Source organism: Culex quinquefasciatus, chromosome 3 (assembly GCF_015732765.1).
Source record: "Culex quinquefasciatus strain JHB chromosome 3, VPISU_Cqui_1.0_pri_paternal, whole genome shotgun sequence".
Taxonomy (NCBI): domain Eukaryota; kingdom Metazoa; phylum Arthropoda; class Insecta; order Diptera; family Culicidae; genus Culex; species Culex quinquefasciatus.
In genome coordinates, this window is record NC_051863.1 from 30,739,198 (window position 1) to 30,754,352 (window position 15,155).

A 15,155-nucleotide genomic window follows, 5' to 3' on the forward strand; every position below is an offset into this window, starting at 1 on the left:
TTGCACTGGATTATCTCGACACTGGCTGAACCGATTTGGACCGTATTGGTATAAGTCGCTATTGAAAATTATAAAGTTTAGTAAAGTACTTCAAAAGTTATGCTAAAAAAACGATTCTAACAAAAGTCCGGAAGATTGTAAAAAGGGTGGTTTTTGTAAGAAACCACGTCATGCTATACATTTTTAGAAAGGTATTCAAAAGACCTTTCCAACGAGCTCAAAAGTTTGAAGATCTGACAACCTTATCAAAAGTTATGCGCACTTAAGTGTCATTTATGCACTTTTTGGAGGCCGGATCTCATATATTTTGATGAAAACGTTGTCCGGATCTATCAAGCGACCTGTCGATGGATAGGTGATCAAAAGACCTTTCCAAAGAAATCAAAAGATTGAAGATCTGACAACCCCATCAAAAGTTATGAGCACTTAAGTGTTATTTATAAATTTTTTAGAGACCGGATCTCATATATTTCGATGAAAACGTTGTCCGGATCTTTAATGCGACCTTTCGATGGATAGGTGATCAAAAGACCTTTCCAACGAGTTCAAAAGATTGAAGATCTGACAACCCTCACAAAAGTTATAAGCACATAAGTGCCCTGAATTATAATGATCTGAGTTCCCAATCTGATGGTATGAATAATGAATCAAGTTGATAGAACACTGAAAGGTCCGCCCTTGTGTATCTATTTTGGAAAGCATTACTCTCTAAATGTGAGGAAGGCATCAACCACCTAAGGGTGGATTAAGTAACGTTTTTGAGTAAGAATGACAATACGACCATTGGCAAAATTTATTTGTTTTGTGATTAAAACACATTTAAATCAAACATTCTTATTTTAAACATCGTTTCAACACCCCCCGCAAAAGAGCAGTCGATGTTTTGTGTTGATTGGGAGAAAACATCGCAGAGGAGTAAAGTCCTAACTGACAGATTTTATTCTCTCTCTCTCTCTCTCTCTCTCTCTCTCTCTCTCTCTCTCTCTCTCTCTCTCGCGTTGGTTCGGTTGGTAAGGTTCATATAGACAAATCCAGCGAAAGCTCAACGCTGCTTTTTGATGGTGAGAGATTTGACAGCTCCCATACTAAACGTCTCGATTTTCATACTTTTTGTTAATTTTCTTCTAAAATAAAACACTTAACATATGAAAACTATATATTTTTGGTGCCCAAAATTCCTGCTGAATCGAATGGTGTACTTATCTCAATTGCAAATTTTTCGAACAGTTTTTATTTTAATAATATTCTAGACACATTTTGTGCACCTAATCAATCAATACTTTTATCATAAATAATCATTTTATTGCTTAAAAATTAAATTTTCCTGAGCTCCCTTTTTCAAATACATGGAAGCTGTCATTTCTAACACCATTGGCCACCTAGCGGCCATTTCAAACTGGATACGTCTATACTTCATACGCCAGCTGAGAGCACGAAAAAACGACGAATTACCACTGATTTGTTTATCTTTTCTTCAGTGGTCCATGTGACCTTGGAGAACTCGGGTTTCTGTAGTTTTCAGAGGGCGTTTATGCCTGATAAGATGGATGCAGTCATTATCGCTCGTTCCTGCACAGATTCTGCATCTTGATTTTTTGTTTTGTGTTGATTCAGGCTGCCACACAAAATGATGATTTTGGGGGAAGCTAGCCGCCTCTGCCGGAATAAACGACTGAAACTTCGTTTTGCTGGCTGGCAATTTGGAAAATATTCTTCGCGCATCATTTAGGTCATATAATCAGCGCAATGACAAATAACAAATATTCATCTTTTTTCGTAAAAACTCATGTGCCCATAATAATTAAGCAATTATTATGGAACTTACGTCCTTTTCCTATGAGCGTAAGTACATTTTTGAAATTACCAGTACTTACGACCTTGCATCACCAAGGACGTATATGACTTCTCCGTATGAAAAGCACATTCGACCTTTTAGGAGGAAAGGCTATAAAATCACTCGGAAAATGAACTTTTTAATTAAACCTCCTAGACCTACCTTCATTTGTACATATCGACTCAGAATCACCAGCTGAGCAAATGTCTGTGTGTTTGGCTGTATGTAGACATGTGTACCAAATCAATGTCACTGGAATATCTCGTCACAGGCTCAACCGATTTTGGCCGGAATGGTTTCAATCGATCCATCTTAACGTCCCCTAAGTTGCTAATTAAATTCATGCAGTTTTATGATGTATTTAAAAAGTTATGTTGAAAAAACTGTTTCATATTAAATTAAAATTATGGTAAAAAGGGTGGTTTTGTCATGAAACCCTCACATGTTATATATTTTTAGAAAGCATATGAGAAGACCTTTTAGGTGGAGTAAGAATTTTGAAGATCTGACTTACCTATCTTAAATTACAAGCAGTTTAAAAAACGGTCTGAATTCACATAACCTCAACTGGTCGGGTCTGATCGCCTCGAAAAAGCCGTGTAGAGGGATGCCATTTTCCTCAAAGGCCGTGTCTGTATAATCTTGAAAAAAAGTCTGTAGGTAGTCTGTTTTTTTTACTCATAACTTATTTTTATTAAGACCTCTTAGGTGCTGCGATCACGTTAGGAGAGATCCATAAACCATGTGGACACTTTAGGCGGGTTGGAATCACTCTATAAATTATAGGAAGGCACCAACCACCTAAAGGTGGATTATGTAACGTTTATAATCATGATTTTTCAAAAAAAAAAAAACGATTAAATAGGCCAACACATTTTTAGCTGAATTTTTCATGTTAAATGAAATTTACTCTTGAATTTTTGTTTTTTTAAACCTCACTTTTCAAAAGATCTAAACAAGTCTTACAAGTAAGAGTTTAATTTTTTCCTAATATTTTATCACCAAAATCAGCATATTTCACGAAAAATTCATTTTTCAATGAAATTAGCTTAAATAGATTTAAAATACATTTTGATTTAATTCTTCAATATTAAACATTTCTTACTTACTGAACCCACTTTCTAACAACATTCGGACTTGAGTGTTCACGAGATTGCCTCCTTTTTTTAAAAAAAGGGCTGTTAATTCCTTTCATGCATTGTCCTGATGAGAAAAAAAATAAAATTAATGATATTCAACCGAAAGCAAACCGAATCAATGATATTCAACCGAAAAGCCGAATCAAACAATTTTGCTCAAAATTGTGCTTTTGCTTTATTTAAAAAAAGATGTCAGTTCCGAAAAATCACACGCACACAATTGTGTAGAAAACGAAAAACGCGCAGAAAATCCTTATGCCTATTACAAATTGAGTGCACTCTCAGTCCACCGTTTCCGAGATGGCTTTGGTGAGTTTCTTCCGCGAGCCCGATCCCTCGTCAGTCGTCCATGCTTTGCCCTCGCGCAGCGTGCTGGCCGTGCGGCTATCGTGCACCGCCAGCGCCTTCTTGGAGTTTTGCACAAATTCCATCAACCCGCGGGACATGTAATAGGGTCGGCTGATCCCATCGTTCGTCTCGCAGTCTTCGCAAAAGCAGAGGAATATCGTGTCCACCGTCATCTCGTAAACCGTCATGAAGCAGTGCGCCACCAGGTAGGCGAAGATTCCCACCAGGATGATCGGGACGTACGGGTGGTGCAGGCCCTGCTTCTTCTGGATCAGCTCCATGCCGACGAGACACGTTACGACCACTACGAACACCTTGGCCAGGATGAGGACGAAGTCGCCGACCGAGTTGATGGCGAACACGCGCAGTGCGTTGTTCGTGAGGAGCCGGAAGGCGTTCTTGCCCGCGGTGCAGAACGAGTCGCCGTGCATGGCCGTGACGATGTACGCGTTCCGGGTAAGATACTGGAGGAACTTCTCGAAGCACTGCAAACAGCACTGGCAGCACTCGAAGATGCAGGTCGTCACACGGTTCTGGTGCTCGCGGATGGAGTACATCAGCAGCTTCAACGTCGCCCGGAGGAACTGCACCACGGCTATTACGAACGATCCGAACGCGACCGTTCCCAGGTGATAGCGGAGCAGGTTACCGAAGGCGCGCAAGATCGGACTGCCCAGCTGGGACTTGTTGCGCGTGAAGAACCAGCAGGCCACGGCGCCCGCTATGACCATGTGCTGACAGCCGATGATGAACTGACAGAACCAGAAGAACGCCAGCAGGTTGTACCAGCGTGTGAACAGCATTGTCGTGTCCTTGACGTAGTGAGCGCTCTGGTTGTTCTCGACGCGCAGCATACCGGAACTCTCGATCCACATGGTGAAGTACACGTACAGGACGATCACGGCCGCAATTGAGATGAAGGTCTGCAGGAAACACAAAAATGAGGGAGATCGTCAAGTCACATCCTACCCCATCTTACCAGTATTGGTTCCATCAGTAGAAACGGCATGTTCGAGATGGCCTTGCCAGCCTCCCGGAACAACTGCACCACCAGTTTGATCCTTTTGCGCATCACCAGAATCACCAGGTACACGATCAAGGTCGCCACCGTGGCCGCGATCGCGTAGTACAAATAGTTGTTAACCCGAGCCTTGGCACCTTCACCCGCTTCGCTGGACATCTGCTCGGTCTCAAAGTGCCACTTGACCCACAGCCAGATCGTGCCCACGGTGCAGACGACGATCACCGCCAGCAGGACCAACCACACGATCAGCCCGGGAAGAATCCGCAGCAGCACCAGCGTCAGCAGCGAAAACACGAACGCAATCACGCACAGCCACAGAATGTCTACCGAGCACGACTCCAGATCTTCGGACACCTCCTGGAAGTAGTTGCGCAAGCCGGTCCGGGTGGCCACCTCCTGGGCGGGATTCTCCTTGCGGATGCAACGGTTCAGGAAGGGTTTGCTGCAAGCAATTGAAACACTGATCATCAACGTCTTGTCCTAATTTTTGTCAACCTACTATCCCTCGGTGTCCTCACAGGTGGCCACACACTGCCGGTGCATGTCGGCGGAAATCCCGGACGATTCCACCAGCAGGAACTTTTGCTCGGTACGATCGACGCCCTACAGGAACGATATCAATCAATAATACACCCAACTCCACACTGGAACACCATACCTTGCATGACAGATCCTTATCCGGTTTGTTGTCACGGCCGCACACGTTGGCACAGTCGTCGTACCCGTTGATTATGCGGAAAATGTCTCCGAACGCCATGCAGTAGATAATGAGCACCAACTGTGTGTTTGTGTGTGTGTGTGTGTGCCGGTGGTGAGTGGAATTAGATGTAGGTCGGGAAAATGGACAGATGTTTGATTTATATGGGTTGCGTGCGATTAGTTGTAGAGATATCCGAGAGAGAAAAAAAAGAGAAAGCAATTAATTATGCATTTTCAGCACTTGGCGTGAACTGGCCCTTCTTACCAGGATCAGGATAAACGCTGCCTTGACCGCGATGAACAGAATGTCCGTGCAGTGGCGATCGTTTTCAAACGCGTTGGAGTCATCGCGATGGGGCGATGCGGCCGTCGATTGCTTTTAGAAGTGATGGAAGAGGTATTACATAAAAAAAATATTAGTTTCGAATGACTAACTTATGTAACCAATTGTTTGAAAAAATAAATATAATGAAAAGTCCAAATAGATCAAATTTTGATTTAAAAACAAAAAATTAAAGCATCATTTTCAAAATAAAAATATGCTTGCACCAAGACATTATGTCAGCTGCACAGAAAAAAATGATGGTAATATTCATCAGGAAATGTTGACAGATTTTGTGTCGAAAAAAATGATTAATTTTCCTCAGAAAATGATGAATATTCATCAGTTTTTGATGAATTTTCATCAGATTCACATTTTTACACATTTTTTATGTAATATTACTCAAAGAAAGAGGTAATATTCAACCTACCAAATTTTCAACATTCCAAAAATCAACTTTTTTTTCTGTGTGATATTGGTTCAAATATTACCTACTCGTTTTGAAGTGAAAATCAATCAACCAATTTTAAACCTTCAAAAAGCATTGCTTGTGACATTAATTTCTCTTGTTAGACTCTAGCCGTGTTTTTGACTAATATCACAAAATTTATGTTTGGAATTGAAAATATTTTGATTGAAAACTTTGCCTTTTTTGTTTGTCCCATAAAAAATGCTTATCCAGAAAAAGGGGTTTGCTATGTAAAAATAATCATATCTCGGCCGAAATAAAATCGTCCGTCATGCTTTCATGCTCGAAAACTGACATTTTTGGTCCTCAGAAACATAAATTAAATAAACCAAATTCAAAATCATCAAAAAAAAAAAACAAGGTTAAGTGTGAGTGTGTTTGTGAAAAAAAAAGCTTATTCAAAATTATAATTATCAGAATTGTTCAACAAGTCGAGCATAAAAAATTGTAGCGCAAAAAAATTTAAAAAAATGTGTACAATTTTCTGGACAAGCGTCACAATCCACCTAATTCAAATTTTGTAAATTCAAAATTATAAAAATGTAATAAAAAATCTGATAGGAAGATGTAATAGAGCAATTCCATGCCAAATAGGGAATCGGTTGTACCCGACCCTCTCCGATTTCAATGAAACTTTGTAGACATGTTATCCTTCGCTTATATAAGCCATTTTTGTGTATATGGAGCCAGTTCCACTCGATAATGACATTTGAGAAGGGCGTAAGTGTTTTAAATATTTTTGTAATTCGGAATTTAAATATTTCTGTATTTCGAAGCCGTTGCATCGTATCAAAAGTGGTCAAAGACAAACTTGTAGGAAATTTGACGGGCTTTTCGATAAAATACACTGAAAGAAAAAACACCCAACTTTTATGAGATTTTTGATTTTTAAGTTTAAAAGTCAAATTTGAAGGGAGCCCACGATTTTTTCGTTCAAAATTTTTGTGAAGATAGCCTAAGATGTTACAAAAGACTCACGAAAAATGCAGGATGGAGCAACTCACCTAAAAAATACAAAAATCATTTACTGAAACTGTTTTTTTGAAAAGTGCTCTAAACGTCAAAATTTTCAAAAACCGAATACGGGAATCGATTCTCCAGACAATTTTACATAAAAGTATCCATATTGACCATTGTCCTAAGTCCAATCCTTGTGAAGTTACAGCGGTTTTGAAAATAAACATGTAGAAAAAATAGGTTTTTTGATGGTTTTTGGCAATTTCTATATAACAGACTTGATTTTTCAATCTCGTAAATATTTTTACCGGAAAGCTCGTAAAATTTCCCATAAGTTTGTCTTTGACCACATTTCAATTGGATGTATGGGCTTACAGATATAAGCTAATTTACTATCCAGGTTACTATACTACACTGAAAAAATATGATGTTTTCAATTATGAGCAATGTAATTAGCTTATATCTGCAAGCTCATACATCCAATTTAAATGTTGTCAAAGACAAACTTATGGGAAATTTGACGAGCTTTCTGGTAAAAATATTTACGAGACTGAAAAATTAAGTCTGTCATATAGAAATTGCCAAAAACCATCAAAAAACCTATTTTTTCAACATTTTTATTTTTAAAACCGCTGTAACTTTACAAGGATTGGACTTAGGACAATGGTCAATATGGAGACTTTTATGTAAAATTGTCTGGAGAATCGATTCCCGTATTCGGTTTTTGAAAATTTTGACGTTTAGAGCACTTTTCAAAAAAAACAGTTTTAGTAAATGATTTTTGTATTTTTTTAGGTGAGTTGCTCCATCCTGCATTTTTCGTGAGTCTTTTTGTAACATCTTAGGCTATCTTCACACAAATTTTGAACGAAAAAAAATCGTGGGCTCCCCCTCAAATTTGACTTTTAAACTTAAAAATCAAAAAATCTCATAAAAGTTGGGTGTTTTTTTCTTTCAGTGTATTTTTATCGAAAAGCCCGTCAAATTTCCAGGAAGATGCTGTGTCCTATCCCTCGCCTAGACCAGACCAAAATCCATGATAAAGCTGTCAGACCAAATCTGTCAGACCAAGACTGTCAGACCAAAGAGCAAAAAGTAAACAATCTTGGTCTTCGACGTAGGTGCACACAAATCAAGAAAAGAAAATTTGAAAAAGAATTTTATTTTTTCATTTCAGTGACTGGTTTTGGACTGCAAAATTGAATGTACGTCAGAAAATTATTAAACCGTGCGGCGGCCTGTACACCGACAATTAAAGAAGAAGTTAAAAGCCTTATTCTTCCAATTTAATTTTGGATCGCGTTTTCGGTTTACACCTGAACAATCTTGAAATTATTTATACGGATTTGTGATTCCTCTCTTTCCATCATTCCCTTGCAAATTTCCTACAAGTTTGTCTTTGACCACTTTTTGATACGATGCAACGGCTTCGAGATACAGAAATATTTAAATTCCGAATTACAAAAATATTTAAAACACTTACGCCCTTCTCAAATGTCATTATCGTGTGGAACTGGCTCCATATACACAAAAATGGCTTATATAAGCGTAGGATAACATGTCTACAAAGTTTCATTGAAATCGGAGAGGGTCGAGAAAAAAGTACCTGAAAAATTCCTGTTTTGGGCTGGAATTGCTCAATACTGGATTACGTAATCTCAAATTACAAATCAAAAAATCAAATCATTTTGCATTTTGTTTTACTTTACGCATAAAAATTACAAAAAATCATGCTTAGAATTTCAAATTTTTGTTTTCCCCTTACCATACCAAAAGCAGGGGGCCAATTAAATCCCATTTTCGCATTATCTACATTTCCCGGCTTTTCTGGAACCTCAAATAATAGGATTTACCTTCCCAAAATATGGCAAATCGAGCACGGTTTATAAAAAAAGTCAGCAAAATTTCTAAAAAAAATAACTTAAAAAATATTGACAATTTGACTTCAAGAATGGAAGCAATCATAATTTCCATTCTGAGAGAAAACTATTTGTAAGACATTTAATAACAATTCAAGCAGCTCAATATATTGTTTCCCTTTTATTTTAATAGGAAAAGAAAAGAGAATGGCAAATAGTTTGAAATAACATTTTTATGAATTTTGCAAATCCAAAAATTTTTCTTGAAAACAAAAACAATTTAAATAACATCGAAAATCTTTCAAAGTAGATTTGTTCTTAGAGAGTTTCTTGTTCGAGGGAATCGTATTGACATGCTACAATTTTGCCTTCCTTACCTCACTGAGGCAAGGCTATAAAATCACTCGAAAAATGAACTTCTTATATACACCTCCTAGATATACCTTCACGTATACCTATCGACTCAGAATCAAATTCTGAACAAATGTCTGTGGGGATGTGTGTAGACATGATTTTTTTTCCATACGATTATCTCAGAACTGACTGAACCGATTTTGGCCGGATCCGCCATATTCTGTTCGTATTGGGGTCCCCTAAGACCCCATTAAATTTTATTTTGTTAAGTAAAGTTTTTTAAAAGTTATGCTAAGAAAAAGATTTTTGTAGATACAAAAAAGGGTGATTTTTTGCATAACCTCAAAAGGCCGGGTCTTTTTGTTTACGTGCGAGAGTCGCGCCAGATGCGAAACGCCCGGTTGCCATATTGCTTCAAATGAGAGTCTGCTTGTTTTCTGGAAAAGTCTGTATCAGGTATATATTTTTTTCATAAATTTATTTTCATTATTACTTTGTAAATGTGAGGAAGGTACCACCCACCTAATGGTGGATTAAGAAACGTTTTTATATAGAGATTTTTAAACATTTGTGTACTTTTCGAGCAACTCCGACAAACTTATTGAGGTTATTTTGGCCAAAAACGTACCTCAACTTTAGACAGATGCAAAAATGACAGAATTTGTACCAGAAACGAGATCTTTTCAGCTAAGACGTCTTAAGATGTTTCCTACCCAACCCTTTTAACAGAATTTAGTATCTTTGAGATAAGTAAAAAATCACAACGTCTCGAGACTATTTTGTTGTTTTTGCAATTTCTTTTTTCTTCATATTTTCATTAATTTACAGGGCGGCCACTAGAATCCCATTTTCAAATTGCCGTTTTTTCGATCATACCGACATTTTCAGAATCTAACAAATAAGCATTTCGTATTATTTTTTTTTTTTTTTGCAAAATCAAAACTTTCTATTAAAAGTCTAAATCAACCAATGAACAGAATTAATAAATACATTAAAAAACTATTGTATTGTAAATAGAGCGTCCAATTTCCCGTCCCGGGATTTCCCGAAATAAAATATTTCCCGTTTCCCAGGAAATTTGTAAATTTCCCGGCAATTCCCGAAATTTAAGTAGAAGTATACATTTTCTTAACTATTCGGCACTAAAGTTTTGAAAATTTGCAAAGTAAATTTGTGAGAGAACTTAATATGATTTTTTTAAATTCAATTTACTGTTCATATTGAACTTTCACAACTGGAAATAGATAGTATAGTATCATTTAATGTTTCAAAGCGGGTTTTGCAAAAACAATTTGTTAAATAGTATTCGAGAAATTCAATATGAAGTTAAATATTAATTAAGCACTGGAGCTACCAAGGTTGTATGAAGATTCAATGAGCAACTCTCTACGAAATCGGCCGATTTCGACCATTTTATTTTTTGTATTTTTTTTTTATTTGACTTAAACTCTGTGGGGGCCTTCCCTATGACCAAATAAACTATTTTGTGTGATTGGTTCATCCATACAAATCCCATACAATTTTGGCTGCTGTCCATACAAAAATGGTATGTAAACTTTTGAGTGAATTTTCTGATCAATTTGGTGTCTTCGGCAAAGTTGTAGGTATTGTTAAGGACTTTTGAGAAAAAAATAGGCACACGGAAATTTTTTTTTGCAGATTTTTTTATCAACTTTTTTTCACTAAATTTTTTAAATCAAGACTAACATTTTAAAAGGGTCAAACATTGAATATTACGCCCATTTCAAATGCTATTCTTGATTTAAAAAACATCAAAATATTTTTTTCGAAAAGATCGGAAAATTTCACGAATTTTTCATGCATTAACATTGAAAATCGGACCATTATTTGCTGCGATATGGTCATTAGAAAATGGTGGGTTGTTTTGGTGAGATTAAGAAAACTTCAATTTTCGTGTTTCTTTTTCTTAAAGCGGCTCTATCTCAGCAACCCGAGGTCCAATCTTCAATGTCTCTTAGATAATTTTATAGCAAATTTTCTGAACTTTTCAAAAAAAATATTTTTAGAAATGGTCACTCATGGTCACTATTTTTAAAAATCGAAAAACTGCAAATATTTCGCTAAAATCAAACTTTCGGTGGCTATATCTTGAAAACGGAGCCCTTTATCAAAAAATCTGTAAAGTACTTTTCGATTGCAAATTTAATTTTGCATAAAAAAATAATGTCAAACTTGTTTTTGCATGAAACTTCATTTTTTTCCAAAAATCACTATTTTTTCAAAAATTCATAACTCGGCGGCAGATTTTTTGACCATGTTTCTCTATGGCTCAAAAGTTGCGGATTTTTGTCCCCTAAAACATATCAAAAAATCTCGAAAATCAAAAAATACGTATTTTGGGAAATTGAGTTTTAGTGGAAAAAAAAAGTTGATTAAAAAATCTGCATTTTTTTTTCCGTGTACCTATTTTTTTTCTCAAAAGTCCTCAACAATACCTACAACTTTGCTCAGAAAATTTACTCAAAAGTTACAGCTGTTTGAATATTTACATACCATTTTTGTATGGACAGCAGCCAAAATTGTATGGAGACTTGTATGGATGAACCAATCACACAAAATAGCATATTTGGTCATAGGGAAGGCCCCCACAAAGTTTGAGCCAAATCAAAAAATACAAATAAAATCCATTTCCGATTTTGGTAGAGAATTGCTCCAATATAAACAACATGTATATAATTCATGATCTGAAACCAGTAAATTTTGTTCGGGAAAAGTTCTTTGCCAACAACAACATATTTTGCCTTTTTGTTATCATTTTAATTTTATGTGTCAAATATGAATAACTATTTTTTCAAACTCACAAAGGCAAATTTGAAAGCAATTTTATGTATGTGTCCAAACACTTTGATAAACTAATAACGCTTCTAAACAAAAAAAAAATATTGATGATCATTTTTTGGTTTGGTACGATTTAGAATACAGCATGTAAAATTTGTAAATTTTGTATATTTTCTTAGAGTTTCTTAGACAAATTTGTTGTAAATTTCCCATTTCCCGGGAATTTTGTAACCCCGGGAAATTGGACGCTCTGATTGACAATCACAGTAAAATAGAAACTTCACAACAATTTTTTTTAAACAATGAATCAGAAGGAAAAATTAAGCGATCATTTTTGAGGAATTAAGTTGAAATTTCAAAGTTAATTAAAAATGTTGGACATAATAAAACTGAATTAAAAATTTTAATCTTAATTTTATGTTATTTTCTGTTTACAAAAATATTGTTTTATCAAAATATCAAAGAAAAATAATTATATCCGGTTTCAGTCTGTTTATTACCTAGATATAATGGTTGATTTATCAGTTATCACTATTTCAATGTTTTGTTTTCAATGCCAAAGCCAGTTAAATAAAAATATTTGTTTGGCGAATTCCCGACTTGAGTGACCACCATGTGAAATATAAAATTTAGTTAAATAAAAACAAAACAAATTATTTTTGAAAGTTCTAAGTTTTCTGTTGAACAAACTTTAAACATAAAATAGACTTCCAGCGACCTGCGCCCATATACGCACCTGCACCGATTCACCGGGAGACACCTTATCCGAACGGGCTACAAAGCAGCACAGGTGCGCTGTGGCTCCCATATGGGTGATACGTTTGATGTGGTTTTCCCTGTACTTTTAGATCAATTTCCGTCGTCGAGATTAGTAATCCATATCGAGCACTCTTCACTTAATCATGATAACTTAATTTAAGTATGTTTTCTCTCAGCAAACAACACGACTTCTACTCTACAGATACCTCTACAAGGACACTACTGTTCTGTCTACCAACGCGAAATCGATCGATGTGTCCTTTTCTACTACACTTCGGGGTCCTCGTTTCCGTTTCGCGACCACCGTATCCTTTCAACGTTGGCGCGCGACTAACTGTGGTGGCGGGCACCTGACCTGCGAGCCTGCTACGTCCTGAATTGCAGAAGTGCACCCACACAACACCCTACCCTTACCGTTGAGCCTACCAACCGTACCAAATAACAGCAGACAGATAGACGCAAAAATAATAACTTCAATCGGGTCAGCCTGACTGCTACCGGGAATAGCAGCAATACCAGTATGTGGAGGAGGTCCATAATTTAGCAATGTGTAGGGACTTTTTGTCGGTGGGGGTATTCCGATAGGCCAAGCAGTCTCCTGGTTGATTCTAACGATTCTCAACAGACTTTTAAATAAACAGAGGTGGAAGTATTCGTTTCTTTATAGTGAAATTCACAAGTTTGTTATTTTGATCCCTCAACAACGACCATTTGTGTATAGTAGTCAATCAATATCCCTGGCTGCAGGCTGGCTGGTAAACAAATTTTATGTTCTCTACCTTGCGTACTATACCGAGTGATTTACTTTGCAGGGGGACACCGACTTGGGGTTGAGTTTATTTTGGCAACACCCCAATAGTAACCGGTTGAGGCGAACTTTTCATATTAATTGGAATGCCAGCGTGGAGCGAAGTTTGTCGCGTGTAATTGACTTGAAAACCCGACAGTAATTAATCAACTCGATTATTTAAAATTCTAAATAAAAGTATTCTAACCCTTTCAGGCCTGAATCTCAAAAAAATAGTTGGAAAATGATTTTAGGGACCAAACGATAATTATAGGCTAGTTAAAAAAAATTGGGTCATATATAAGGCTACCAACTGTACGGATTTTTTCCTTACCGTACGGATTTTCAACTCTTTTCGCGGGTTTTTAACAGGCTAGAATGTTCGTACGGAATTTTCGTACGGAGTTTTTTTTTAAATTTGGCCAAAGCAAAGATTTTAAAGAGATAACTTGGATAGTTTTCCAGAAATTCCTTATTTCAGAGTGGATTATCAATTATTGTTCTTTCCAAATTCTTTACAAAACGTGTTTATTCAATAAAAGATCCAAAGGCTTTATAAAGGCGAAAACTTTGAGACTGATATTATTCGTAAAAAGTAACTTGACATTCCGTGAACTTTTAAAGGTTTAACCCAAAAAAAATGAAGATTTGATTCAGCAAATCACGGTTTATTTTGGGAATATGTTTGAACGTGAAAGTCATAAGCACTTTGATAACAAAGTGGAATTTGTAAGCTGCAAAAACGATACAGTTTTATATTTTTAATTCCCAAAATTTAAAATTTATCTAAATTATTAATCAGTGAAGATATATTCAAGCATGATAGAACATGCTTCTAATTACATTATATGTCCAAATTAATTGCGTACATCAATAAAATATCATTTTCATGAAAGTAAGCTAAACCAGCTAAAAAGATTTGTGAAAAAATCTGGATTCGCGGCCATCGATGGACAATTTTGAAAAATTTTCTTAAAAAACTAGTTGAAATAGCCTAAAAACTCGCTTGGCTAACCATAAAGCTTACTAGAATACCTTAAAATCCAGCTAAAATAGGTAACAGACTTTCTGAAAACATACAGTATTTGAGACTGACAGCATTTTGCCAGCTTACAAATTAGTAAAATTTACTAATGATTTAGCTAGATTTACTATTTTTCGGACCTGGTTCCAGCTATCAGATCCAGGATTTTTTTTAGGATTTCTAACTGGGTAATTCTCCGCCAACTCACACAGCAGTTGCCCCGACCCCTCTTCGATTTGCGTGAAACTTTGTCCTAAGAGGTATCTTTTGTCCCTGATCACGAATCCGAGGTCCGTTTTTTGATATCTCGTGGCGGAGGGGCGGTACGACCCCTTCCATTTTTGAACATGCGAAAAATTAGGTGTTTTTCAATAATTTGCTGCCTGAAACGGTGATGAGATAGAAATTTGGTGTCAAAGGGACTTTTATGTAAAATTAGACGCCCGATTTGATGGCGTACTCAGAATTCCGAAAAAACGTATTTTTCATCGAAAAAAACACTAAAAAAGTTTTAAAAATTCTCACATTTTCCGTTACTTGACAGTAAAAAATTTTGGCACATGTCATTTTATGGGAAATTTAATGTACTTTTCGAATCTACATTGACCCAGAAGGGTCATTTTTTCATTTAGAACAAAATTTTTCATTTTAAAATTTCGTGTTTTTTCTAACTTTGCAGAGTTTTTTTTTAGAGTGTAACAATGTTCTACAAAGTTGTAGAGCAGACAATTACAAAATTTTAATATATAGACATAAGGGGTTTGCTTATAAACATCACGAG

General features: G+C 36.3%; 1 protein-coding gene across 2 annotated transcripts; it reads right to left on the reverse strand.

Moving 5' to 3' along the window:
- Positions 1–3,123: 3,123 nt before the first annotated feature.
- Positions 3,124–12,901, reverse strand: LOC6035024 (choline transporter-like protein 1). Of its 2 annotated transcripts, XM_038265384.1 has the most exons (7): positions 12,770–12,859; positions 12,541–12,699; positions 5,310–5,420; positions 5,004–5,123; positions 4,845–4,948; positions 4,301–4,787; positions 3,124–4,244 (listed from the first exon to the last, which is right to left on the reverse strand). In XM_038265384.1, exons 2-7 carry the CDS (start codon positions 12,610–12,612, stop codon positions 3,255–3,257), a joined length of 1,884 nt encoding a protein of 627 aa, XP_038121312.1. In that variant the 5' UTR covers positions 12,613–12,699; positions 12,770–12,859; the 3' UTR covers positions 3,124–3,254. The 2 variants fall into 2 exon arrangements, with proteins under 2 accessions (XP_038121312.1, XP_038121311.1); XM_038265383.1 differs by having other exon boundaries at positions 12,541–12,901.
- Positions 12,902–15,155: the final 2,254 nt, after the last annotated feature.